This window comes from Pseudopipra pipra, chromosome 12 (assembly GCF_036250125.1).
Source record: "Pseudopipra pipra isolate bDixPip1 chromosome 12, bDixPip1.hap1, whole genome shotgun sequence".
In the NCBI taxonomy this organism is placed as follows: Eukaryota; Metazoa; Chordata; class Aves; order Passeriformes; family Pipridae; genus Pseudopipra; species Pseudopipra pipra.
In genome coordinates, this window is record NC_087560.1 from 8,842,374 (window position 1) to 8,869,963 (window position 27,590).

The window sequence follows — 27,590 nt, forward strand, 5'->3', positions numbered from 1 at the left end:
TCCCCAGAACTAGGAGAGGAGTTGCTCTTGCCTCAGTTGCACCCAGATCTTCCCAAGGACAAAGACAACAACAGCAGCTGAGGGCTACTTTCACCCACCATGGCATGAGGCCACTCTTGGTGGCAGCACTGGCAGCACAGGTGATGCAGCAGCTGCAGCCCATTTGTATGTGACGGTCCCAGGGCAATAAAGGCTGTCTGAGCTGGGCCCTACTTCCTAACCAGGAGGAGCTCTGTGTGGTAAGGGGGCCTGGCATGTTTGGGGGTAAGTATGGTCTGATTTGAGCTGAGATTTGAGCTCCTTAGGGTTTTGTGTTTAGGTGGGGTGGCTCAGGTGCCCTGTGTGGGATGGGGCAGTGCTGCTGTCAATGTTATAAATTACCAATAAGCACTAAAAGCCTAAAGCAGGGTCATGGAGGGGAGATGGGTAATGAGGCAGGGGACAGAGCTGGAAGGATGTGCTGCCTGTAGGGCTGGGGCCTGCAGCAGGGCATGTCTCTGTAACAGGGGCAGGGAGGTCCCCAGCAAGCATGGAGGGGTGGCTGTGCTGGGGCTGCCTGAAATCTGGGACAGTGTCTGGATGAAACCTGAGAAATCTTCTTCCTTTTAGGGCACAGCTGGGGGAAGAGGGAGCTGTGCACTGCCCAGCCCCTGTGCTGGGGTTGTGGGGCCATTTTTCTCCCTGGGTGACAATTGCTGCTTGGAGGGGGATGGCAGTATCACACCCACACATCTGGCAGCCAGCACAGTTATTTATGTACAGGAAAAAGCCCTTTGTTAAAAATGGTCTATTCATCAAGCAAAATAATTTCCTGCCCAAGGGAGGTGCCCAGAATTTGAGTTTCAGTTATGCTTTTGGTACTAATTATTGCTTAAGGTTAGAGATGATTGGGAGGGAAAATTAATCCTTGTTATCAGCTTCATTAGGAAGAAGTACGGCAATGCAAAGTATAGACACTTAATGTAAGTGAATCCACAGTGGCTGCTAATACATAAACCATGCAGAGCTCAGAACATCTCTGAAAATGGTTGGCAGTGGGAAGAGTACCAAGTAGTGCTGTAGCCACATGCCCACCCAGCCTGTGTGCTCTGCCCTGGGTACCCAGTTGTCACCTCTGTCACACAAACACACTTCTGATCTGACTGAGAGTGGCCACACTTTTGTTTTGGTAGCCTCATGAGGAAAATACAACCCCAAACCTAGCAACTGTCTCCCCAAGACAACACTGCTCAGCCAAAGTCTGTCTGCACAGGTAGGCAGGGCTGCTGTGGTGCAAATGACAGGGTTAACAAGTCCTTTCCCCAACAAGGGCGTGAAGATTTTCCACTGTTTGAAAGTGGAAGCAGGCTTTAAACTGGTCCTGGTGGCCAGGCTATGTCACTTTGTGAACGTGCTCAAAGCTTTTACACCCCTGGTGTCATCTGCAGGTTTGGGGTCCTGGCACTCTGGTTGTTGTCCCAAAGAACTGATGCTTAACCTTTTCTCCTGCTGGACAAGCACAGTGGTTTGAATAGGATGCTTAGCAGGAGGCAGGCACAAAGCCCTGTGTTTCTGTGTAGTGTGAAAGGTAACAAAGCATCTTACTATGAGCTTCTCTTGGTGAAGGATGCTTCCAAAATTTGCCAGTGGTGCAAATTTGCTTCCAAAATTTGCCCTCACAGTGAGGGCACTGTGAGGCAAAAGGAAGGTGTGTGGCCATGGCAGGAGGCTGTGTGAGGCCCCTGCTCTGCAGCAGTGAGAGAGTCCTGCAAGGGGCCACCAGCAGGCAGGGAGCAGTGGCCTCTCCCCTGACAATGTGTGCTGCCTGGGGTGACTTAGCCGTAGAAGCAACTGTGTTCATCACAAATATCCCTGGTGATGCGGGGACAAGGTGAGTGAATTACTCAAATTACTTGAATCTCCCCAGTGGTGCACGGAGATTCAATCTCGGCGTGGCATTAAATCAAGTCAGTGACATAGATCAAAGGATACTGCTTTAATCACCTCGTTAGGCCACAGACATCATTAGTTACTCATTATGATGTGTTGATGCCGGCATTCTCTGTAACACAGTTATGTACACTCGCTATCAGACATTTTTCTCATCAAACGGGATGTCAATACTTTAACATCTTAATGAGTTACAGTCAATATCCATTGCAATAAAGCTCGTGTTTTCTCATGATTTCATCTACCCTTAGGGTTTTGATTAAAATGGCTGCTTTTTCCAGGTAATTGATTGAGGAATTAGGGAAATTCCATGTAGGAACAAGCACATGCTGCTATGCAGACTCTGAAAACCTTCGGTTGTCTCCAAGTGCTTTAGAGATTACAAGGGAGTTTGCAATTTTAATATGGATTTTAGATACTGTTGCTTAATTCTTCTTTCCCAATCACTTGTAAAACAGATTTAGTATCAAATAAAGTAATTAAAATACCTAAGAGTGTATTGGAAAAATGTTACAAGCAAATCATTGGTTTGCAAAGGTCTAAGAATGAGAACAAGTGCTGCTGTCAGGTGAGCACCAGTTTGGATGAACATGCACAATAGGAAGGTTTTCTGATTTACTGTGTTGGCAAAACATTAAATCATTTGCAGGAACACAAAAGCAGGCAGAACAGGCTGCAGTGTTATTTCAGGCTCAGGTTTAGCAAGGGTAAGTTTGCAGAAGTTCACAGTTTTTGAAGCTGAAGTATCAACTATTTAGACAAAGAAGTTTGTTTTTTTTTTTTGCCAAGTGAACTGTGAAGGAGTTTGCCAGTGTACTGGGAGAGAGAAGTCTTGAAGGTTCCCCAGCTTGCTGACCATATCCTAATTTCATCTGAGAAAAATATTTGTACATCACCAAGGAAAAAAATTAAATATGAAAAGGAGGTTGATGTAGTAGCAGCCAGCCAGCAGAACTGACTTGGTGCCCCGTGGCTGCCTCCTTCCCAGATGACATGACTGGACACCACACAGGGCTGTGCCCACAAGTGGTTTTCATGTCATGCTGCTGCTGAGGTTGGTTCTCCCTGCTGGTCCCTCGAGCAGGGGCAGAGCTCTGCCTGCAGCCCACAGCCATCCTGCTCACTGCAACCCTCCCACTCCACCCATCTGGAGAAACCCTGGCTCCATGTAGGTATATTACTAAAAATACAAATAACTTCAGTAATTTCCCTTTTAAACAAACCTCCGTGAAATTTGACACTTCTCATAATGACAGATCTAGGGCTGCAGTTTGGGACTGTAAAGCCACATTCAAACTGCTTTTTATTTTAAAACCCTCTCTTATACAGGAAAAGACAGCAGAGGTTTCCTGGATCTAATTTAAATCCTGGATTGGATTTTTTTTTTTTGCTGTTTATGGTAGTGAAAGACTATGTGGTTGCTGGATTTGTAGGAATAAGAGAGAAAATTTGTCATATTCTTAGCAATCACTGAAAATAGAAAATGAGCCGTTGTGATTCGCACTGGAAAACACCAACCATTTCCACTGCTGAGCTCAGCAGCCTGGAAAGGGCCAACTCCCAGTGGAACCTGGCAGTGCTGGGAGTGGGCAAGCACCCTGGGGCACACACAGATGCTCTGCTGGTGAGGGCTTGAGGTACTTGAGAGCAGCTCTTGGCAGATGTGTCTGTGCTGCTCTGCCCAGCACACTCCTGAGCTGTGGGGCCCAGGCACTCCTGTTAAGGGGTGGATATAGAAAGTAAAAGTAAATAGATTTTTGCAGAAAAGCATGGCCCCCAAATAATGCACATGGGGGTTAGTGTCACAATGAAAAGTGTAGAGAATCATCACTCCAAACTTGTGGTTCATCCTCTGTTCATTACACCCTGGGATATTCTTCAGGACCTCTGTTAACAGTCAGGCTTGGATTGCCTGACGTACAAGTGGTTTCTGGTGATGTGTTCTCATGTCCTTGGAGGATTACATGCTGTGGTAAGGCTGTGTGCAGTTACCAGCATGATTCACTTTGCCAGTTACCCAGCTTGTCTGGATCACTGGAGTCCCAAAGTGAGTAAATGAGACAAGAAATCTGTTTAGAAAATATTCTGAATGAAAGCCCAAAGGGAAAATGTGGCTGAAAGTGTTCCTTTACACAAGAAGGAAAAGCCATCACATCATTTTTCCTTTCTGTGCAGTCCTCACCCCTGTGCTTTGTGAATCTGCAAGGAAACTTTGCATGTTCATTTTGAATAGGAACGTGCGATGAGGAGGTGCAGGTAATGACAAAGACAGAAGCAGGAAAGGCAGCATGGGGAAGGCACAAATATTTAGAGGAGAAATGAGACACTGGAGCCTAATTCATGGAGTTAGGCAGAATGACTGCAGAATGAGTTGGGTCTCTGTGCATGTGGAGGAGCTCCCATGCCAAGCTGTGGATCAAGCCCTTGGCAATTGGAAAAGGTATACAAGTGCCAGGCTCCTCTGCCCCTTGCAGCCAGGTTGGAGATGACTAAAGGAATTTCTCAGTGAAGGTGATAAGCATGCTGGGGTGCTGGGAACTGTGTGGGAGCCAGGCCCCCACTTGGAAGGTAGCTACATGTTTGATTCCCAGCCTTACTTCCCAGTTCAATGCCTACTTCTTCCAGGAAGGCAAGGGGCTGCATGGAGGAGATGGCTCTGCCAAGCCAGGAGTGCAGCTAGGGCAGCCATCCCTCTGGGAACAGCTCAAATAGGTGGTGATTCACAAGTGGAAGATGCAAGGGATGGGCTGTAATCACAGCCACAGCTCTGCCAGCGAGTTCAGAAAAGGGGTTGGATGTGCACCAGACATTTTAGCAGCTTCTCTTGCAGAGTACAGCTGGTATGGTCCAAACTGCTCTGATTCAGTCATGGAACATTTTGCAATGAGTGTACATCCCTAATGATGACCATATATTCTATTTAAAGGGTTTTTAAAGACTGTAAAGTACAAGCCTGGCTGAAGAGCAATCCCACGAGGTGCTGGGCTGACCCCAGCCTCTTGTCTGTTCCCAAACCTGTCCTGCTCCACTGAAGTCCTTTTTGGATGCTCACAGGAACAGCTTGCCTTCAGATTTATGAGTGCCTGCTCCCAGTTTTGTCAGAAGTCTCACTGGCTAGAAGCAGACAAATTAATCCCGTAAATTTCTCTTGGGATGATGCTTTAAGTTGTCGTGTTTGTGAAAATCAGAAAAATGTCATGAAAAAATCAGAAAAGCTTCAGAACCAGAAGGCACATAAGACATGCCAAATTCTATCAACTGAAATTCTCTCTCACTGAAAATCAATGCAGTGAGCTTTTAAAGTTTATTTAATGATATTAACATCTGGGATTAATAATAGTTTTCTCAAGTTGGTGGAGGTTTCCATTCACCTCTAGTGGGAGAAATTAGTGGCCAGTGCAAGGCTGACTGTGACACATGAGGCTTTCAACTAACTTTAGTGGGCTTTGCATCAGCTGGGTGTTGGCAGCTTTTTCAGCACCACTCGCTTCTAAAGGAGGCTTACCTAGAGCAATTAGCTCACAAGGAGTGTCATTCACATCTAACAGAAATTATATGTTCCTTATCTCTTTAATTAGAGTATATATAATGTTAGTAATGATGTATTATCTATATATTCATTTAATAGGATTGTTTTGATGTCAGGCTTGCTTATGTAGGGTCATCAGTATGAGGATATGCATTAAAAAGAGATTTAAAATCCCTGAAGAGTTATACAGCCCTGCTTTTTTCAAAGCACTTGACCTTAAAAGTGCTTTAGGTTGCTCCTTTCTTGTGTTTACTTATTTCTTACATTGCGCCTCACTTGGCAAACACTAAATTGCAGGAAGTGGTGTGCAATAAGGGAGAGAAACAAGGTCACTTTATTTGGCTGTTAGTGTGGTCATTGGCATGATGAAGAAGAGAATGACAGCATCTGAAATGCTGGAGGGGACCCTCAGCCTTCATCTGAGGATGAGCTCCCTCAGTTCAGGAACATGTGCCTAGGTGTTCCTCAGCTGGGATCACTTCAGCATTTGATCTGTTTTTCTCAAGCTCAGTATTCATTTGGAGCCTGGGGTTGCTCATATGTTGTTTGCTGTACCCTCACCACATCTTGTGAGGCAAATGCTCTCTGGTCCAGGCCGGCACCACCGAGGGAGTGCAGATCCTTCAGGAGGTGCATCCCTGGCAGGTGGTACTTTGGGGCTGGGGCAGCCACATCTGTGCCAGCAGAGTAAAACCCCAGCTTGGGCAGAGGTTTTGAGGCATTTCTAGAACAAGAGCAATGTTAAGCTGGAGGCTGATGCTGGCTGCCTCCAGAAAGTCTGTCTGAAAAGCCATCCTTTCTGGCTCTCCAGAAAATGTTCCCAGTCTGAGCGTGCAGGAAGGGTGTGCAAAGTGTTCCCTTGCTGCCTGCACTGACACTGCTGGGCACTCCAGAGTGGGCTGCAGCCTGCCATGCCCTGAGAGGGGGCCTGGGCACATGTGTTCACAACCGCAATAATGTGGTGAGTTCAAGGGCACATCTGGAGGAGGATCTGACATCCAGTGCCTAATGAGAACCCTCTGGGCACTGGCTGAGCTGCAGGGGTGGTGACACTGGTGGTTGCCATGTCCCCCAGTGCGGGAGCCTTGGGACTCCCACTCACGTTCAGAGTGACCTAAATGGATCAGCAGTTATGTCCTTCCCACGCAAGTGTAGCTGCTCCTGAGTCTCTTCTGCTCTTCATAGCCTGGTGCAGTAACAAAAAACCAGGGCTGATTCCAGTCTTCATTAATACACAGCTGTAAACTCTGCATCTCCCCAATCTCACCAGGCTGCGGGCAAATAGCCATTAGATCCTTTGGAAAGTGAGAACAGATAGAATATATATGGTGTTTGGATGTAGATTTACTGCCAGGTTTTAAGGATTTCAGCCCAGAAGTGCTGTGTGGTGGGGTACACAGTGGGTTTGTCGCTCCTCAAGGATCTGCCACAAGCCCTCCAGCTGAGTAGCAGCCTTAAGGAGAACTGTAGATCTTGTTTTTACCTTCAACAGCCAAACTGGAGGAGGAAAGGCACATCCGTCTGATCAGAGGCAAGCTAGGCAAACCTGGGAAAACCAGGATTGGAGAGAGACACCAAAGAGTAGGTTTGAGACACAGCAGCCTCCTCTGAGCTGCTGTGGGAACTCAGGGAAGGTCTGTGGTTACATCTGAACAGAGCTGACCTGTGCTTAGTATCCTGCTGCACGGGGTTTTAACCATGGACAGAAACCTGAATCATCAAAAATGTTCACAGACCAGAAATACTACTGTGTACTGAAGTGTTGAAGAATTTCATATCTGTGAGCTTAATCAAATCAGTGCAGCCTGGCGTTGTGGACACCAAACTGTCCCAGGGTAAACTGCATTTCTCCACGGCAGCCCACAGACAGGCAGCAATGTCAGAGATCGGTGCTGCAGTAACCCTGCAGACCAGGTTTCCTCTTGGGAAGGCACATCCCAGGACTCATCCAGGCCTAGGCAACAACACACCATAGGTGGGACTTGAAGGGAAAACTAAGAGATTAAAAAAAAAGCTCTTGTTGCAGAGTGAGTGATGGGGAACCCGTGTTGTTTTCCCAGCTGCAGTCTGAATTGGCAGCATGGCTGTAGCATCTTTCTTAGGCACTATTCCAGCAAAACACTTGAGTATGTGCTTAATTAAATCATGTGAGAAGTTTAAAGGGCTTGAAAGCATGCAGCTAAATGCTTTGCTGGGGACTTAATATTAATGCCTCAGTTTCCCTTTTCCAACATAGAAAAGAAATATTTACTTCCCATACAGAGTGCTGACAAGCTTAATTCAATCTTACTTGTAAAGTGCCTTGAGGGCCTTAGGGAAAAGGTGTTATAAAAATCAGAATATTATTCTACACTCCCTAGCAAGACAGCACTTAGCTTTATATATTGTCCTGCTGGTGATGCATCTCCCTCTGGCTGACAGCAGGAACAATTAATGTATATAAACCAAAAGAGGCTGTTTAGGAGGCTTGTGGTCCATGTAATCTGCTAACACCTGATGAGAATTCCAAACCTGAAAAGATGGAAAAGTCAGAGGTTTTAAGGCATTTTAGTGCAAAAACGTGTGTGTGACTTCAGAGCAATGACAGGAAAAGGGTTGTTTCTCCGGTAATGTATTTTTTATTCCTCATTCTTTTTTATGGCCTTTACTGATCGCTTTTCAGTTTTGCTGGTCTTTTGTAAGTTAGCAAACTGTACTCTGACACTGCTCTCTTATTTCAGATTTTCTTCATTGGATTGGGAAAATCTGGATCTGACTTCAGAGGCAGCCAGAGTTAGCTGAAGACAAGGGAACTGCTGCCAAGGAGAGGCCATCAAGCGAAGCCAGAATGGGAGAGGTTAGGGTAGGGTGGATTTTTTTTTTTAAACCCTCTAATTGTTATTCTGCATTTAAACATGTTGAAAGTACTGTTCAGGACAGAGTATTGCAGGCAACACACATTTTCCTTAAGGTTCAGTGATATCACTATAGCTAACCACCAGTATTTCATATATTTTTAATCTCTGCATTGAAATTTCACGCATTGAAATGCAAGTATACTGCACTGTCTGCAAAAAACAGACACTCACAAACTCTCCCCCCACCATAAAAACAAATGACTGAAAACATAAAGTTCTTCACAGGTACTCGCTGTGAATCCTTGTTTCCTACCTATATTTCTGAATGTTTTATTCTGACTAAACTTAATGGGTTTTTCCTATTTTTGTCTTCTTTCAATGACAAATGATACTTAAACTACCACAAAGGAGACATTGAGGATCATAGATCCTCCTTTGGCATTGTTTATGATTACTGTGTGTTTAATTCATTGTAAAATTCTTACAATAAAAATGAGTTTTAAGAAATTTCTAGAGTACATGACAAGGCAATAATACCAAGTCATGAATGAGCGATTTTTTTAAAAATTTTATTTTTTAAGTATGACCATTGGCAACTTTCTCTGTTTGTGTATGTGTTTCTGCTCTGTCTTTCCAGGATACAACCTTTTTATGGAAATACTATTTCCTCTTCTATGCCTTCTGCAAGTGGCACACAATGAAGTCTCATTACTCAACAGAAACTCTATGTGCCATGAAAAATAAATAATTAAACTCAAGCTATTTCACTAGGTAAATACTGCCTTTCTCACCCCTGTACATAAAGCAGCCAGTGTTCCACACCTGGCACTGATCTCTTCTGGGAGTTCAGCCTCCTCAAAGTCCTCTGGCGTGAAACCTTAACGTGCTGACACACTGTGTGTCACTCCTGGGACTGTCCTGGGGCAAAGGGCAGGGAGTCAATTGGGATGTGGGTGCCCACCACCTGCTCTGGCTGCTGGGCTGGAGACAACGGTGGGGGAAGTTTACAACAAAACTACATGTTTGTACATGTAAATGTCCTCAGGGACCCTCCTAGAGTTGTAGCTTCTCTATGTGCTAGGCAGGTGTTCACTCATGTTTTCCCTCCAGCTCAAAGATTGGCTTTAGGATAGCTGGCATGGTACATGGCCTGGGAATTTCACACAAATACTCTAGAAGGATGAAATGCTGTTAAGCTTCCTCTGAAAGAGAGAAGAAATGCATTCCTGCCTACCTGGGATTCTCCATCTCCACAGTTCTGAGGTCAATGCTGGCAGTGCTGCACTGGCAATTCCTAGCAATGTGGGTAAGAACAGAATTTGGGGGGCCAGTGAGGACCCCGCCACTGTCTGATCAGAGCTGATCACTCCTGCTTTTGTATTTAGATTCAGCAGCTTCTTCTCATCTGTAACTTAGTGTGTTTTCCCCTTGTTTTCTTCACCTCTGCTTTGCTCATTTTTCTCCTTCTAACTATGCTACTGAAAATATATCTTCCCTAACCATGAAGAAGTGTGAGGGAATCTTTGGGTTTTTTCTTCAACATATGCTGTAGCTTCTCCACATGACGTGGCAGCTCAAGAGTTGTATTTTATAAATAAATTTCAAGCTACTGCTTTGCTAGATAACATGTATGTAAAGAACTGATTAGCACCCAAGTATTTTGGTGTTTGAGTAAAGATGCAAATCAGGCCAACACCTTGATTTGGATGTAACTTCCAAATCACTCCATCAGCAGTTTCAAACGAAAGCTGATGGAGGGGCAGGGTATATGTCAATTAGGTTGTGGGGCTCTGATTGTGTAACAAGTGCAGGCTTAATCTCTGCTAATGCCTGACAAGTGTTGTTGAGACTGTTATACAACCACCTGGAACTGCTGCCAGGTAAAGCTTTTGGGTGCCTATTGTGTAGCTGGAGGAGTCTGTTATCAGAAGGGGAAGTCCCCCAGCACAAGGTAGAACCAGCGCTCCCAGTCAGCACTTGGATTCGGCAGAGGCAGGTGGCAGCCAGTGGGTGTGTGGCACAGTGTGAGTGGTGCTGGTGTGGGTTCACAGGTGCCTTGGCAGCACCCTCTGTGCCTGAGCTGACACAGTGTCTGTGCCAGCCCAGCTCCCTTCTGCCCTGCATGACGGGATGTGCTTTGGCAATGGACAGCTGTCACCAGGGCAAGTTTCCATTGCTACAGGGACTTGTGTTCCAGATTTTTAAACATAAGGGAGGTGAATCCAGAAGGCTGATAACAAAGCAGTGATGAAGATTCAGTGCTACAGTGACCAGAGCCATGGAGGACACAGAGAAAAGCAACTTCATGTGGTTTATGGCAGGAAGGTACCTGCTGTAAGTTAGAGCAGCCCTAAAGATGCTGTAGTCTGTAGCAGTCTCCTAAGGCAGACCAGAGCCCAGGAGCTCTCTGAATGGATCCTCTTCCCAGAATCCCCACTCAGTCTCTTTCACAAACAACATATCTATGTATTTAAAGCGGGGATATGTTTGCAAGTCTTATGATGTTTCTTTCATTTGCCGAGGAAAATTATGAAGTGTTAAATGTGCAGAGTGCTTGACTTGGTGAAACAAAGCTGAAGAATGACTTTAAATGGACCACATATTCCTCACTGGAGCTTTATTGCTGATAGCTGATGCCAGTTTGCTACTGGCTCTAGATAGCGAAATAAGCAGTCTCAGTGATAGCAAACAAGGAAAAAACCCTCCCCTTCCTTAAAACTGGATCAAGGAAATAGACCCTTAGCATGATGGGTTGTGACTAGGGCCCTGTTTTTGAAACATGATCCATGTGTGCAAATCCCACACAGATCAGATGTCAAAACTGCAGTGTTCTTTGACATTTCAGTTGAGAAGAAGGACAAATGTGTTCTGTACTCATATTTTCTTTTTTTTTTTTTAGCAGAAACAATTAAATTAACTTTGAAACAAGGCTTTGATTGCTATCTCTGACATCAGCTTTACATTGATGTAATTCTATAGACTGATGGGATCACTGCTGATTTGCACTGGTGTAAGCAGAACAATTGGGCTCTGTGTTTTCCAGGCAGTGAAGCTGCTTATGTTTTGTGTAAAGAAAGAAACTCAGTTAAACTACTTTAAGGGAAATAAATTAACCAAGAAATTTAGAAGAAGCCAAAAGCAATATAAGCACAGATACAGCTACAATATTCTAACTGTATTGCTACTTAGAAAAAAATACCTAGCCTAATTAAGAGAAGAGTGCCTCTGCCATAAATATGTACACTGATCTCTCCAGTTTTCAAGTTTTAGTTAACAAGCAAAGGTGAGCAATTTAATAACTTTCTGCAATTTTGTTTATTTTTTAGTATACATACAGTACTTTATTGTCTTTGAGATCCTTGAATGAATGTAAGCTTCCCTTTCTACTCAATTAATGTTATACAACATGAGAATAAATCAACTGCAAGGATTAAAATTATAATTGATCTAGTGTGAAAGTAGCAAAGAAAGTACTATCCAACACAGCCTGAGTTGAAAACGTAGCTCCTTCTGTAGGAAGGAGAGTTGACCTTTGTGTATGGGCCAAGGATTTCACCATTGATGACATTTGGCAGGCATGGAGATAGACATATTTTATTTATTTATTTATTTATTTATTACACAGTGAAGTACAATCAGTCCTTTCAATATTCAGCTTTAATGCTAATTTATTTTTGCTGTAATTGTTATCATGCTCTCACTTTCAGAGGATGTCAAACTCCTGAAAAGAGCAATTGTTTTGATTTAGGTACAGTAAAGCTTACAAACACAATGCTTGGGGTAAGAGATATAGGCTTGGCCTGCATCAAGTGAATTTTGGTGTATGAAGAGAGTGGAGCCGGGCCCAGGATGGATATAATCAACCTTGCCAACAAGTGAGGTGAGCCACAGCATTATTCACTGTAGTCATCTGATTACAGGACAGCAGCTAATGAGTGGAATATTAGGGAATACTTTTTATCTAAAAGAAAAGAAGAAAAATAACCCCACAAAAATTTGGAACCAGCTAAACCTGAATATGGGTAAATTTAATATTTTTGTATTGAAAAAAATCAGTCCTGAGGACCATGTGCAGCCCATTCCATTTAGTCTTTACTATTAACAGGTAGTATATGCCACTAAATGGCCATGAATATATTAGAAAGGCTATGGCTAATAACTATGCAATTAAAATTTTTAGAACAAGGCCATGGCAGTTTTGCAATAGCTCTGGCATTTACCTGTTAAGCCCCAACTCACTGACTACTTTAGTAAATGATACACAACTTCTCTTGTAAACCTGGCATGGGGTTACATTAAATATTGGCCTGTATTTAACAACGTGCTACTTTCCTGCCCTACTCTCATAAGTCTAGTAGGAGTTGTGGCCTTAATTCAGCTTGGGTGGAGCTGTAGGCTGGACTTGTTGTTCCAGCAAGGTAATTGCTTCTCTACATAAATGAATTATCCTTTTCATTTATAGGGCCCATGGAAAGTTGTGTGCAATTTCAATGCGCTCCTCAGTGTAGCTGTAGCAATTCTTTACTATGTTGTGAACATGCTCACTGTGTTGGTTTTGTCCCAGGTGCAGCAGCTGTGCTTGCAGGGTAAGCTGTACGACAAGCTGGCCCTTTGCAGGGATGCTGGCTCTGCTCACCGCTGGTCTCTTCCACAAAATGGGTACTAACGTGATGGAAGATAAGCATTCCTGAAAATGGAAAGTCCAAAGGCCTTCCTGACAGGCTGAATGGGATGGGAAGTCTGCAGAGAGCCATGTGGAAAAACCTGGCAAACTGTGGTTGTGGTACAAGCTCCAGATGAGCAGCCAGTAGCAGTGGAGGCGCTTGAGGGCAAAGGCTGTGGAGGTGAGTCCTGCTGTAGATGATGAGAGAGCTGCCCAAGCAGGAGAGGCTGGTTGGGATGTGCCACCAACTTGTTGATACAGTGCTAAACCACGACCCAGCTGCTGCAGCAGGACAGGGAAAGTAAACAGGGCTGGCGGAGGCATCAGAAGTTGAACTTTGTGAACTCCTACTAGATGGAGTTACAGCAGCAATTAATTTGGTGCAATTACTGGCACAGAACTGCATTGGAAATTATTGCAAGATAGATCAAGTCAATAGCAATAGGAAAACAGCATTGCAAAACTCCAAACACCTCCTTCCAAGTGTTATGCACTCACTTTCCACTGAAATTAATGGAAATGACACAAATGGGGTGCCTGAATTCCTGATGAATCGCTGCATTGAGTAATTAGCTTATGGATGTAGCTGCTCAAAAGTAAAGAGTGATGATCTAAACTGGAAACAGTTCTTATACTTCTATTTTCCCAAAACCTTCTGCTGTTGGCGTCATCTTGCTGTTTCTCTTGGCAAACATACATCTCCAGCTTCTGGTCAGGGGACGTCAGGGCTTGCCGTTGCTAGAAAAACTTCAACTTCAGTATGGAAACCTATATATTTTCTGATTAATGTTTTCATCGAGCTTAGTCCTGGGTAAACATAGTGTAACATTAGCGTTCATCAGTGAACTTGCACAATCCCCTTGAAAAAACATCCCCCAAAAAAATCCCCCAAACCAGCTTTCAGTCTAGAATGAATATTGCAGCCACAGAAAAGATCTTCTATGTAAAAGAGAACAGTTTCCCTCTCTTTCAGAAATTAACGATCTATTCACAAGTCAATCACTTACTTATCAGTGCATTATTGCCTTAGTCAAGTGCTGATGCAATTAAACTTAATGATCTTACTAAGTCTGCTTAGATTGACATTTTAAAAGGATGGGTAGTAAGTATTTTTGTAAAGCAGAACTTTTCTTTGTTTTTATCATCATACTTCTATATTTCCATTGCCACCAGTCACCACTTCAGATGAGATTACATTATTCTCCTTTGGAGATGGTATCTAATTGCACACCACAGATCAGCTATTTAAGAAGCATGCAAAGTTTATAAAATATCAGTTTAGGAGTTGCTCCAAATAGAGGAGTGATTAAGCAAGTTACTTTTCCCAATGTGAATTATAGACATGCAGGAAGGGTATAATTTCTGTTGGCAAGAAGGCCTCACTTCTAGACCTTAGCGTCTGGAAGAGCTGCAGGAGAGATTCCATCCTGAGAGGTGTTAAGCTCCTGTTGCTGCTGCCAGAAGAGTAAAGAAGGCACAAGGTGTCCCATGTGACATGGGAAACTTGAGGAGCAGCACAGGACATGGACCGGGTTGCTTCCAACTAAAGGAATCTTCTGTATGTAAACAAGGTTTAGTAGCAAAGTGTTGAGTCCAGGAAATTATTTCTGGTGAGGAGGATAAGCTTTCCTTTTGAGAGAAGTGCAATTACTTCTCTATTGTTCTCCTAGTTCCTTCCCAACTTAACTTGGCTCTGTCTCCAGTGAGAAAGTACTACTTGGAAAATAAAGGACTTTGAGAGAACACACAGAGGAAAAAAAACCCAACAAGATGTCATTTGACTAATTTCAAAAAGTGAATTTAGGCAGCAAGAACATGATAATAGCTATATTACTTTGAAAGGGACAGTTAGTAGTGAAATTAGGCAATGGAGGATTTTGGTGGGAACTGCATGGAAAGAAAAACCTCTGTAAGTTAGAAAACAAGAGTCTAACAGTAGAGCCTCTGCTGGTTTACACCTTCCATGTTTGTTTACTCTCTTCAAAACATTTAGCACTACGTCCAAAATTTGTGTATTTCTTAGAAAGAAAACTAAAATGTTGCTGTTCCTACTCTGTCACAGGTTCTGATTTTCCAATGATGGGACAGGCTTCCTGTAGAAGTAACTCCATTGACTTAACTGACCCATTTGCACCAGGGAGAGCTGATGTAGTAAGATGAGAATTAAGCCCACAGGCCAAAATTTTCAAAAATAAGTATCTAAAATTAGGTGCCTAATTCCATAATTGGAAACCTGAGTAGAAGTGAACTGGTTTTTAAAAACACTCTGGGCTGACAAATTCTGCTGAAGTCAGTTGGAGATGAGTCTTCCTTTGAAAATCAGGCTGTGCCTGGATATTGTTATGGGCATGTTGGACATCGTGGGTTGAAGGTTCTAATTTCCCATCCCAATGCATAACTGGATCAGCATGTGCCCAGTGCACAGAGCTCTCATGTAGTACTCTAGAATATGAACGTGTCCCATCTTGACAGACATTCTGGTATGAATCAGTGTTAGGGAACTCAAAACGAAAAGATTAGATGAATACACTTTCCTCTCTTTGATCCCGAGGCAAGCCACAAATGTAAAAGAGGCCTAGGAGCTGTTCCAAAGGATGCTGGTGAAAAGCTTTGTGGAGGAACTTCTGCTTGGGCTGGTGATGAATACAGAACAAAACCTGCTCTGAAGCACCCACCGACAAGGTCTTCCTGCCTTTGAGAGCCGCCTGAAACAAAGGAGGCTGAGGAGCTCTGGAAGCACTGCTTTAATGCCACTGGTATATCTCTGCATGACATAATGAGGCATATTACCTGAAAATTCTAAGGATGGGAAATGCAGTTTCACCATCTTTTAAGTATTTTTAAATCTTACTGCATTGATGCTATTCAAATACTTAAATCAAGCTGTTTACAGGTATCTTGAGAAAGAATTATGACGAAATCTCTTCCATTCAACTAGATCCACTTATCTATATATATTGCTGAATTAAAAACCAAACTCAGAATGCCTATAACGCCTAAAACTAAACTTTTTAGAACATATTGATGTTTTAATTACATTTGATTTTAAATTCTCTCAGTTTCTGTAACAGCTTGTAGGAATTTATTAGTTCTTGTGGACTAATAAATTCCTATGAGCACATAACTCATTTCTTTCCAAAGTGGTTACTGCTGGTGACAATTAAATGATAGTTGATTCTTCATAGGTGTTTTTTTTTAGCACACTTCAAATTTGTTCCAGTGCATACTGTACCTTCCAGTCTATTTCTGATTGTCTTCATTCTTTTGCAATAATATTCTCCCAAGTGCAGTGGCTCTATATCACAGAGGTGGCAGCCATGTCAAAAGCAGTTGTGCCACATCACTTAACAGGCAGTAATTGTCTCCAGGAATCACAGGAATCTTGATCTGCTGCATCAGACATTATTTCTTTGACAGCTAAAGCTGAAAAGGCACTTGGGATGTAACCTAAAATAGACTCTGTTCCAGGTTGCAGGGGCTGTGCCAAAAGTGTAAACTGCTGAAGAAAACACAACCATACATTTATTTTGATTTTTTTTTAAAACTTCATTTCTATATGAACAAGGTTTATAGGACTACACTGTGCCATGCTGCCTCAAGTGAGGATTTTTAAAAATCCATTGGCCACTTTCAGACAAGCACATTTCAGACATGGTCACTGTTCAGAAAAGAAATAAGGATCTGACACATTTCAGGAAAAGGACATAGGGTGGCCCTGTTAAAGTTTCCACCAAAAAAGAGGCTGCCACCAAAACTCATGTGCTGTATGTGCAAGAGCCACTTTGTCTGCTTGGATGCTGCAGGCCAAGCTCTCACCTGTCTAGACACTGAAGTTAATCAACCATGGGACAGAAACTGATAAGAAACCTGTTTTTGTCTCTGCTTGTGCTCCCAGAAGTGTGTGTTGGTCTAGACTTGGCAGTGGGAGAGCAGTTAAAGTTCTGTTTGTGTTTCTAAGCTAATCCTGCTTTTGTGTGATGCGTGATGCAGCTATGTGCTTTTCAGATGTTTTAAGTTGATATTAAACTTCCGAGGTCAAAAATGCATTTCAGTAGTGTCATTGTTCTAATAAGATTTCCAAGTATGTGTAAGCGAATTCCCATGGCTGAAGCCACTTATCCCATATTTTCTCTGTGTATTCATGCAGTGCTCACCATTTTTTTGGTGACTAGTAGTTCAAGGCCATTTTAAGCTATTTTACTCAAACTAAGTCCACAAATTTGTTTGGGATGCTTATCTTTATTTTGCATTTATTATTGTACATGACATACTGTATAATTAGATATTTTTGGTAATTTTAAATTTTTTATTCTGCTTTTTTTCAGATCAGTTATATGCCTATGTGATCAAAAGATAAACAGTCCTTCTTCATCTGAAGTGAAGCAGAACCTGAAGGACATATCTCAGACATACCCATGGATCTCTGGTTCCAGGAATGCTCCAACTCAAGGGGGGAAGCTGAACCTGAAATCTCCTACATGGTCAGTGGAGTAGGACTGCATGCCAGGCCTGGCTTTCTCTTTTATATTCCTTAGAACTTTTTAAATGATAACTGGTTTTCAGGCTGGCATCTAATTTCCTAATGGCTTAAACTCCTAAAAACTATGAGGTAATGGGAAGTTAGTTGGCTCATTAGTTAAGAAAACACTATGGAAAAAGCACTTTGAGAGAGCATGTTCTTGGAAGCTGGGTCTATTTGTGTCTGGTGAGCTGTTTTTTAAAAAGTGCTAAAGTGAGATTAAAACTTTTAAAACTATTAAAAAATACTACGTGAAGCATAACAGCTAAATAGCTACAATTGTAAGCTAAACAGTAGAAAGGCAGATTTGGTTTTGGCTGTAAAACCAATATTAGAACAAAGTACAAACTAATTTGCAGTGTCTTACAGCAACAATTAGTGTCCTAAAGGATGTGACTTTTCATTAGGATGACTAGAAGGATCTGACAGGTGGCTGAATCATGCCCACTGTAGTTATGCTGAACTCCGTATACATGCACCCACAGTATTTATTGCTCAGTCAAATTCTTCCTTTTATAATTCTGGATTGCCACATTTGCAATTACATTGCATCCGGCAGAGAGCTCTGAGATCTGTAATTACCAAACACGTTTACAGCAGTCACACAGCAACAGAAGTGACACTCATGTACTTACGGGTGTAAAATCAAAGCACCGCGTGTGATACCCTCCTACCTGCCTATGACTGAACTGAGAGGTGTTTACTGCACAGTTTATTCTGTGAAGCACCCTCCCAGTGTAATGATATGCAACTGATAAATGAGACGGGGAAAGAGGTGCAGTTCATACAAGCCGAAAAGCGTAGAATTGAGTTGTTGTGGAATTTTACAATCTTTGCAATAGCTGTCAGTGGCTGCTCAGCTAGCTGTGAGAAAGAGAGTGGCTACACAGAGCCTATATGTATCCACACCTGCAGGGATCCTGGCACACAGGAGAGGATGGGGAGTTGATTAGTCCATGCACAGGGGGCAGAAGATACATGTATTTATAAATTACCCTGTTGTAGGGAGTGAGTGCCTCCCATAGGGCTCAAGGCTATAAGATGGCGATGTTTGTAAACAACAGTCACAGTGGAGGGAATTGCCAGCATAACGACCCGAGGTGTGGCAGGGTCTGTGTCCCGACTAGGGGACCACATTAAAGCACGAGACGCCTTGATCACCTGTCTTTCTGACCGAGTCCGAATTCAAGTAACAGAGCTGGCCGTGCCACAGTCTCCAGGGGAGCCGTGAACACTCCAGCTCTTTGGCAGTACAACTTCCCGTCTCAGGCAGTTCCTTCTGCTGTCTAGAGGCCACTTTAGCCGGCCTACATGTGGTCCCTTGCTGAAACAGGGATCCCCATCAGCACTGCAGCTTGCTCGTGGTGCATCAGCAGTGCTCCTGCTGCGGTGGAGGGGCGCGGGGCACCGACGGTGGGGGAGATCCGCACCCAGCAGCCCCGGCCCTGCCCTGCTTTGCCAGGCAGCCGCGCAGGCCTGACGTTTCGGTGAAACCTGAATTTCTGCCGGATTAAGGCGGTTGTGTAACTGCAGCCCGGCTGACTCCATTGTTCCTCCGCACAGTTTAGTTATCAGTGTGAAGTGAGCGCCGAGCACGGCGCTGCCGGGCAGGGCGGGCAGGGGCTGCCCCGGGGCCAGGGACGCTCACAGCCCTTCTCCCCGGTCCGCCAGCGGGTGTGAGCGGGCGGGGCATCGGCCTCCCGTGCGGATCGGGCACTTCACACCTGGAATCGCCGATATACGCGCGCATATAAACCCCTGCGGCCATGGGCGCGGGCTCCCGCGGGCACACGGAGGGCCAGCGTGGCGGGACACACAGTGTAGCTGTGCGGGGCGGAGAGCAGGAGCCGGGCAGCGGCTGACGGCGGTGCCGGAGAGGTGCGGGTGAGGAGCTGGGTGAGTGAGGGGCGCTCCCCTCCACGGGGCGCGACTGCCAAAGCACTTGGCGGGGGGGTCGCGTTAGTGGGGACGGGAGGAGGCTGTTTGGGTGAACCGACAGACCCAGCAGCGCTTTCTGAGCGCAGGGCACGGGGCGCTCCCGGGCCGGGCCGAGCCGTGGCGGGGCCGCGCTCCGTTGCCGTGACAACGGCGCTGCCCGGCGGGCGCGGGGCATTGGCCGCCGTGGGCACGTGTGGTGGGCGGGGGCCGGGCGGGCCCGCCCCGGGGCGGGATGAGCGCGGCGCGGGGCGGGCGCGCAGCGGGGTCTGTGTTACCCCCTTTCGGCGGCCGGGCCAAGCGGGTGGCCCCGGCCGAGCAGCGCAGCCCAGCCGTGCTTTGCCCGCCGGCGGGCTGTGATGTGTGTGCCCCGCGCGGTGGGAGGCGGAGAGTGCCTGGCGGAAAGGAGGGGAGTTAGTCAGCGAGGAGGAGGAGGAGGAGGCGGAGGCAGGGCCGGAGGCAGAGCCATGGAGAGCGGCTCCGGGCGGGCGGGGCGGGCTGTCTGACCGGGGCGCAACGCGGGGGCACGGCCCGGCAGCCCGGGCGGCAGCGGCGGGGCCGGGGATGGAAGAACCGCGCCGCCCCCCGCCGCCAGCCCACGGCCCGTGACGGGGCGGGGGCCGCGGCCCCGACGGGGCGGGCGGGGGGCCGCTCGCTGCCTTCCTCGGGGCGGGCGGGGAGGGAGGGGACTCCGGCAGGGGTTGCCGTCGCCCGGGGCCGCGGTGACTCAGAGCCGGCGCGGCCGGGGGTGAGCCGAGGTCTGTTGTGGGATTTTTTTCCCCGGCAGGTTATAAATAGCCCCGCGCGGCGCCGTGTCACGGAAGGACACCCTGGCCGGGCGCGGGCAGAGGCCGCCGGCGCGCAGCCTCCCCCGGCCGGGCGGGCCCAGCTGCCGTGGCGGGGCCGCCTCCCGCCCGCTGTCCCCCCTCCCGCAGCACAGTTCACACCGCCGGCCCGGGCAGCCACAGCCCGGCCCCGCGGGGACACAGCACCCCGGCCCTGCCAGACCTCGCCGAGGCAGCAGGGAAGATGAAGCCGGAACGAGGTAAACGGCTTATCAGTCTATTTCTTTTTTTGTTTGTTTTTTTTTGTCTCTAGGATTAGAAGTAGCCCGGTGTTTTGTTTCGGTGTTATCGCTCTGTTTCCTTATCCCCCTACCCTGTCGTTTTGAGGGCTGGGAAAGAATCCAGGTACTCGGGCTCAACTCGGGAAATGCCAGTGGGAGTGGGATGCGGAAGGTGCCCCTCGAAGGGGGTTACAGCCCCATGTCCTGCCTGCCCTTCGGTTTTCCATTGTCTTGGCTGGTTGGAAGGGAGACAAGCGCCGTAGCGAACTGCTTTAGCTGTGGGAATGCTGCAGTTTGTGTGTCAGACACAGCCGGCTCGTTAGCACAGACCCGCAATGCTGAGCCGAGAGTCGGTCAAAGGCAAATCGGGCATCGGCAGACAATGCCAGCAGATGTACAGAAATGTCCAAATATAGCCGAAAAACACCCTGAAAATAACCATAACTTATATCTGTCTTGTTTTATAAACTGACAGTGCTTCCCCCCCCCCCAGTTTTAATGGAGATATATCATAACAGGCATGGTGAAATATAAATTTTTCACGATCATTTGGTTACATCACATCTGGATTACTGACATCTGGTTTTACAGAAAAATAAAGTCGACAGTCTGCGTATATGTTTATAATACTTGAGCTCTTTTGCCGTATAGCAACAGCTGCTGATGCCCCTAGAGTTGGAAATATGTCATGACTTCTATTTTGATCCACAGGAACAGTGATTATTGATTCCTCTTAGTTAGAGCAAGACTATTTTTTTAAGCAAATCTTATGAGTGCTCATCGTACTGTTAATTAAAAACAATGATCCGTCTTTCTGAAAGTTTTGATGATTCTATTGTTTACCTAGTTGCTTTCAGTTTAAAAACACATTCTATTTGTGTTGGAATCACTTTGGTGTTTTGAGAAACACTTTAATATAGCTCAGATATCTGTGTATGAAATATTAACACTTACATGACATACACATGTTAATTAGGTTTGTTAATGACATGTTTGCTAATAGCGACACCACATAAATGACCACGCTTAGGTGGATTTCTTGTCAGTATATGCTGCAAGGATTATATGGTGTGATGATAGCACAGATAGTACAGAAATGATCATAAATTAATGGAATTTAAGTACTAGGGATTTGAAATGGGCTTTCCTCATTGCTTTCCTTCTTGTTTCTCAACTGCTTAAACCTTCACATGATCGATTACAGCAAGGATGGTTGTTTTTAGAACCTCTTTAGATTTTAGTACTAGACCCTAAAATTTGAAACCTGTTTACTGTCAAGGTTAAATTAAATTTCAAAATAGACAGGTAAAAACCCAAGTTCAATATTTACAGCTTTAAAACTATCTGCTCTAGCATTCAGAACATCTGTATGACCTTTGTCTATTCCTTTCCTTAATTTTTAGGCTGAAGTTAGGACACTGGGGACATTTTTAGTTGGTGTATGATAAGTGATCAGATGCCTTTTTTTAACCAGTCTGGTGTAGAGGGAACCAACAGAAAGGTTGCTGGGGTATTTTTTTTGTGGTTTCCCCTCCTCCCCCCAGCTGGCAGTTAATAAATTGTGATTCTTATCAATTCAAAAATGTTTACCACGAACTAGGTAAAATCCTTCAGAAGTAATGTCTTGAAATCCTTTTAAGATAATTACCAAAAATCTTAAAATAAACTATGGGTTTTGCTAAACATTGAAGGGTATCTCCAACCATTTCAGTAGATCCCTTTAGCTTAACTGTGGGCTAATGTAATAGAGCAATACCATGCACAAAGGGGGTTGTGAAAGTGCTGCCTAAATGCCACATGCGGCCCACAGAGGCTCTTAGGAGGCACGAATCATGGAAATGTTTACATGTGCTGATTTCTGCATAGCAGCTGTACCACAGGATACAAGCAGTCAAGTGTGCAGTCACCTGCTTCCAATCGTCGCAAATTAACAGCAAAGGACAGAGGAGAAGCAGAGCACTCAGTTTGTCACTTCTCTACAGATCCTCAAAATCCCCAGAAGAGTGTAAATTCACAGACCAAGTGAAGCATAAAGAAACAGACTTAAAAAGACTTATAAATAATTATGTCAGAATCAGTTTGGAGCAGAGGGATGCAGCTCGTGTTGTTAGAATTAAGCTCAGCACTGCACTTTAGGTTGTAATGCCCAGGCATGTTGGGAGAGGTATGGTTTAGCCTTTGTCATACTACCAATAAGATTCTTGTTATCCCCAGCAAAGATGGGTGGTTCAAGAGAAGAAAGGAGATCTAAATGTGCAACCACTTTTATCAGTGGGAAGTGTTATAGAATGTTTAAATTTAAGGAGGTGAAAGGGATGAGGAGAAATGAAGAAAACATGGGAATTTGGCCCCAAGGTACTTACCTGCCTTTGTAGTAAGGAAATTTTGAAAATTGCAGATATAAACATGTAATATGTGAGAGCAGTACGGAGGAGATGCAACATGGAGTTCTGCATAGCGAACCTGTGGAGCAGTTTTGCAGGTGAGGAAGAGCAGGAAGAGGGGTTTGAAAGTGCAGGTAAAAATGAGGACTTATTCCTTTGGCATTCAAAGGCACGGGGCATTCCCAGGATGTATCTCATGAGCATCACTCAGATCTTACCCATCAGGTGAGGTGTGAGTGTGGACAGACAGTCATGAGCACATTCTCATAACTACCTCTGTACTGTGTCTAGGAAGTGCAGTAACTAAAATGCTGATGGCAGCTGCTTGGCTTTACCTTTCCTGTGCTGCCATTCTTAAAGCAAAGTATTGAAGCATCTTAAAATACAGTGGTCACGTTGCTTCAGTTGAGGCTTCACTGGTGCCAGGGAGAAGAGTGATTTATCTCCCTTTCTTACATACAGTGTTTTTGGAGTGACATTTGAGTTTTGGGGTGTTTTTTTGTCTTTCTGCAGTCACAACATATCAGGTTACCTGGCTTTGATCCATGATATCACCACGATTTAGTTTCTGCAGTACAGCTGCCTAGTCAGCTGCTTCGCACTGCATATTTGGACTGCTGTTTCCTTCCTCAAGTACGGAGCTTTGCTCTTGCTTCTATTGAACTTCGTTCTGATGACTTCTGATCGCTTCACCAGTTTATTGAGTTTGGAAGACAGAACTAGACTTCGTAGCAGAGGGCTTGCAAACTCTTCCAGCTCGGCTTTGTTCATAAACTGTATAAACACACTGTTTCACCATCAGAGTTAATGAAAACATTGCATAATGTCAGGGTGATAGCTTGCTGCCAAACTCAGAAGGCTTGTTATGTACTCTTAGAGTACACTTGGTGCACAACTGGAAAAAATCTTGTGGTTTAAATGAATCTACAGTATAGTCATATTTTACTGTGGGAATGTTACAAGACATCAAAAGTCCTACTATAGTCTAAATAGCTCAAAGTTACTGCTCCTTTTTCCTCCCTCCCCCTCACTGCATGAATGATCAGTTGAGGAAGACAGGCTTGTTTGTCTCTAAATGCATTCTGGCTGGTTTTTATCACCTTATTCTAGTCTTTTCTTACATTTTTATTACCTTGCTTTGTTTATTCCTTATGGTGTGTCCTCTGTATAGAGACTATTTTGTTTTCACTCACAGTTTAAGCAAAAAGCAGTTGTCTCTTACTTTTTGAAGCATTAATTCCCTCCTTGTGATTATCCTAATTTACAGAAATGGCCTTCTGTCTACAAGAGAGGAACAATCAGTCTGAAGATTGCTTCTTCTCTTCTCCTTCCTTCTTTGCAAGTCAAACTCCGATATGTGCCTCTGGGTCTGTTTGTAGTAGCTGGGTTAAGGGACTTTCTTCCACGTTACTTGGTGATTTGGTATGGAAAAAGCTAACTCTTGTTTCAGCAAAAGTCTATTTACTACCTCCTGTTGGAAACATAGCTGAGGGATTCCTGGATGTATCTGTGGGGAAAGGTGGAGGAAAGATTAATGGAGATGAACAGTTGATGGAATGCTTTTCTTCAGGTTCTTAGGAGGAGGGATGAGGAAGCATGTGTTTGAGGGAAAATGAGTTGAACCAATGTGTTCAGTTGAGGAGTTGGTTGTTAAGTTAGGAGATCTGGATAAGGTCCTTGTTTCTAAAAACGAGAGTTAATTTTATGCTCTATATTAATTGTGGAAGATTTTGTGGAAAACTTTTTAACAAAGATAATGTGCTACAGAGTATGCAGATTAGGAAGTGAAAATATATATTGAAAAAGAATGAATGTTATTTTAGTGTCCTGTATTACACTGTGATACAGACACTTTAATTTTATAGTATCTTCTCAGTGAAATGTCACAAAGCACTTAAACTTTTCCATGGTGGAATGGTGTAGCCAGTAAACAAAGTAATAAACTGGAAATGAGCTGCTTCCTGCTTAGTGGAGTTGTCACTCCAAAAGTGTTTGGGCAATGCTTCGGGCTTGGTTGCCACAGGTAAGTGCAGGTTGGGTGCTAATGAGCTGGAGGTGACGCTGCTGCCTGGCCCGGGGGGAGCCGTGTGGGCAAACACGCTCTGCACGTGCGGGAAGGGGCGTGAGGGGAGGGAGGCTCCCTCTGACAGGCAGGAAGGGCTGGGGGGCTCTGCTTTTCCTATGTGGATGACTTTCAAATAAACCCATCTTATTCTCTGAAAGAAAGGAAAGCTGAAACTATTTAGGATGAAAAAACCCAACCAACCCAACCAAACGGACAGGTGGTCAGGATATTGCACTCAGATTCCATTTGTAAGGTGTGAAGCCATCGAGCTCTAATCTTTGGGGAGAGCAGATTTGCCCTGATAACATATAATATATAGATGCAGTGTATGAGTGAACAGGAACACAAGCCTTTTCTTTTCATTGAGGGTGGAGCCTTGATGCTTTCAGTACAACTCTGTCCTTGCACCCAAGAAACGACAATATCAACTCTTTTATTAAACTTCTACCTCAAAAATTAAACTCAGAAGAATTCTTAGCTTTTAGGTGCTTAACTTTTTAAAAAAGTTAGGCACCCCCCCCCAAAAGAATCAAAGTATATTAATTTGTAGAATGGAAAATTCCAAGTTTTAGTTTGAAACCCCTGCTTATGTTAGTTTTCTGACCTGTTCTGCAACTTGTGCCTCACTATTGACAGTAAGGCAAGACCTCCTGTTGTAGAAGTATTTCTTGGGTTGGAAGGGTGCTTTCATCGCTGTTCAACAGTGAGAGTTCTTCATGGCATACCTGTTTTTCAGAGAGGACCACACTGGTAACAACTTGGCCGTTTTCTTTTTGTTTGCCTGGTGTTGTCCATACTTGCCTTCAGAGGGGCTCTTGTTGCTACAACAGATGCTACTGGAGTGGCATTTAGGTGGATATTTTGGGGCTTGTGGGTATGCCAAGCCCATAGGCCTGGGCTGTATAAACTGACCCTTCTGACCATATTCTTTACTTGCTGAAGTGAGAAACTTTGGCATGCCAGCTCAGATCCCTGGACCGAAGTGTATTAGATTGGACTTTATTGTTAAGGGCAGTGTTGAAACTATTATTGGATCTGAGGTCTACCAGCTCCAAAATGTTTTTAAAAATAAGCTAACAGTTATAAATACAGATTCTCATGAGAGACAAGAGTTTGTTGCCAAATGAAATTCTGCTTATTAAAATTAGAAATCTCCTGTGAAAACAGAGTAACTGACGAGAACAAACCAGCTATATGACATTTGTTAAAAGAACTTGCTCTATCTGCCTCACTGTTTACAATATGTTTCCTTGTTATTTTGACAAACTTCTACTAATAGCAGCTGTTTACAGGCGGTGAAATAGCCATAGCCCTTTATCTTCTCAGCAACAAGTTTAGGATAACAGTCCAACAGTTACTGTATTCTTTTAGTCAGTAAGGTGTTGCAGTTTAACTGTAAATATAGCTGTAATTGCTATCTCCATTCTGACATGATACTTGATAAACCAAGTTTTTTAGATTTTTCACTGTCCCACATAATTATCTTTCAAGGAGATAGTAAATTTTTCAGTCTTTGCAGGTCATTTATATTTAATATTTAGGCAGAAGCCAGTTTTTAAGTTAAAATTGTTTTAGATGTGCATGTACAATTGCATGGTTACCTTTGTACTACCTAGTACTGAAACTCCGTGTATAAGTAGGCAATTAAGGATGAATGCAAATACAGAAGAGTACCTCTTGGACCTGCATAGGTAGTTAGACTTTGGAAGACTTCACTTGCATTACATATTCCTTTTTCTGACTATAGCTACAGGCACGTGGCCAAAGCCATGTGAGCTATTCTTGCTCTCCATGCATAACTGTACTGGGATTGGAAGAGAGATTTTTTTTTTGTAAAGGCTACTTGTAAACAGTATAGTTGAGTTGTAAATCATGAAAATTCTTTAGCTTTTCTTAACAATTCAGAATTATTCTGACCAAATCAAATTTAACTCACTTGTATTAATACATTTTCTTCCTTGTTAAATGGGCCTAACTGGTTCTTTTGGCTAGTGATTTTTAATGCTAGCTTTGGGACCAGAGCTATTTAAAGTTGCTATCTGGGATACTATTATTACATTACCTTAACTCAAAATGCAGAGATGTAATAGGATAGTATGAGGATGTTCTTGGGGATAATTTGGAGGGGAGAGCTGAGTGTGAATCAATGGAGGCAGCTGAACACACCGGGAAGGAAGCACTCCATGGCATGAAATACTAAGGATACTTTCATGTCTGTGCTGATTGTAAGAATCCTTGTAATGAATAAAGGTAAACAAAGTAGTCTTACTGAGAAATCTTCTGAACAACTTTGTTTAAGAGCACTAAGGAGAGTTTTTCTCCCCTTGTATACATTTGTTTTGATTTGAGCACTTTTCTTTTTGTGGGCAGGCATGCAATCTCTCTCTGTCCAGGTATGTAGTACCCAGTAACTGTGGGGCACTTAGACTTCCCTCTTAGCAATGATCAATGCATTTCCCGAAACTGTTGGATTCTCCTAGCGAAAAAAAACAAGTTGGTTTTTCTTCTGAGGTATAAAAAAAGAGAATGTATCTGAAATAAGGACTCTCTGGTTGCCTATGAACCATGTCATCTGTTTTACATTACACAAGTTAGTGATTTTTTTTTTTTCCATTAAGATCCCTGGGAACCAGGTTGGTAAGTAAGTCCATTTTGGATTGTGA

General features: G+C 44.2%; 1 protein-coding gene across 1 annotated transcript in view; it reads left to right on the forward strand.

The window, feature by feature from the left end:
- The first annotated feature begins 20,126 nt into the window (after positions 1 to 20,126).
- ATOSA (atos homolog A) overlaps positions 20,127 to 27,590 on the forward strand; it is a 47,693-nt gene continuing 40,229 nt past the window's right edge. The window contains exon 1 of the mRNA XM_064668763.1: positions 20,127 to 20,457. Within this exon, the coding sequence (XP_064524833.1) occupies positions 20,442 to 20,457 (16 nt within the window). The 5' untranslated portion in view covers positions 20,127 to 20,441. The remainder of the gene's footprint in view (positions 20,458 to 27,590) is intronic.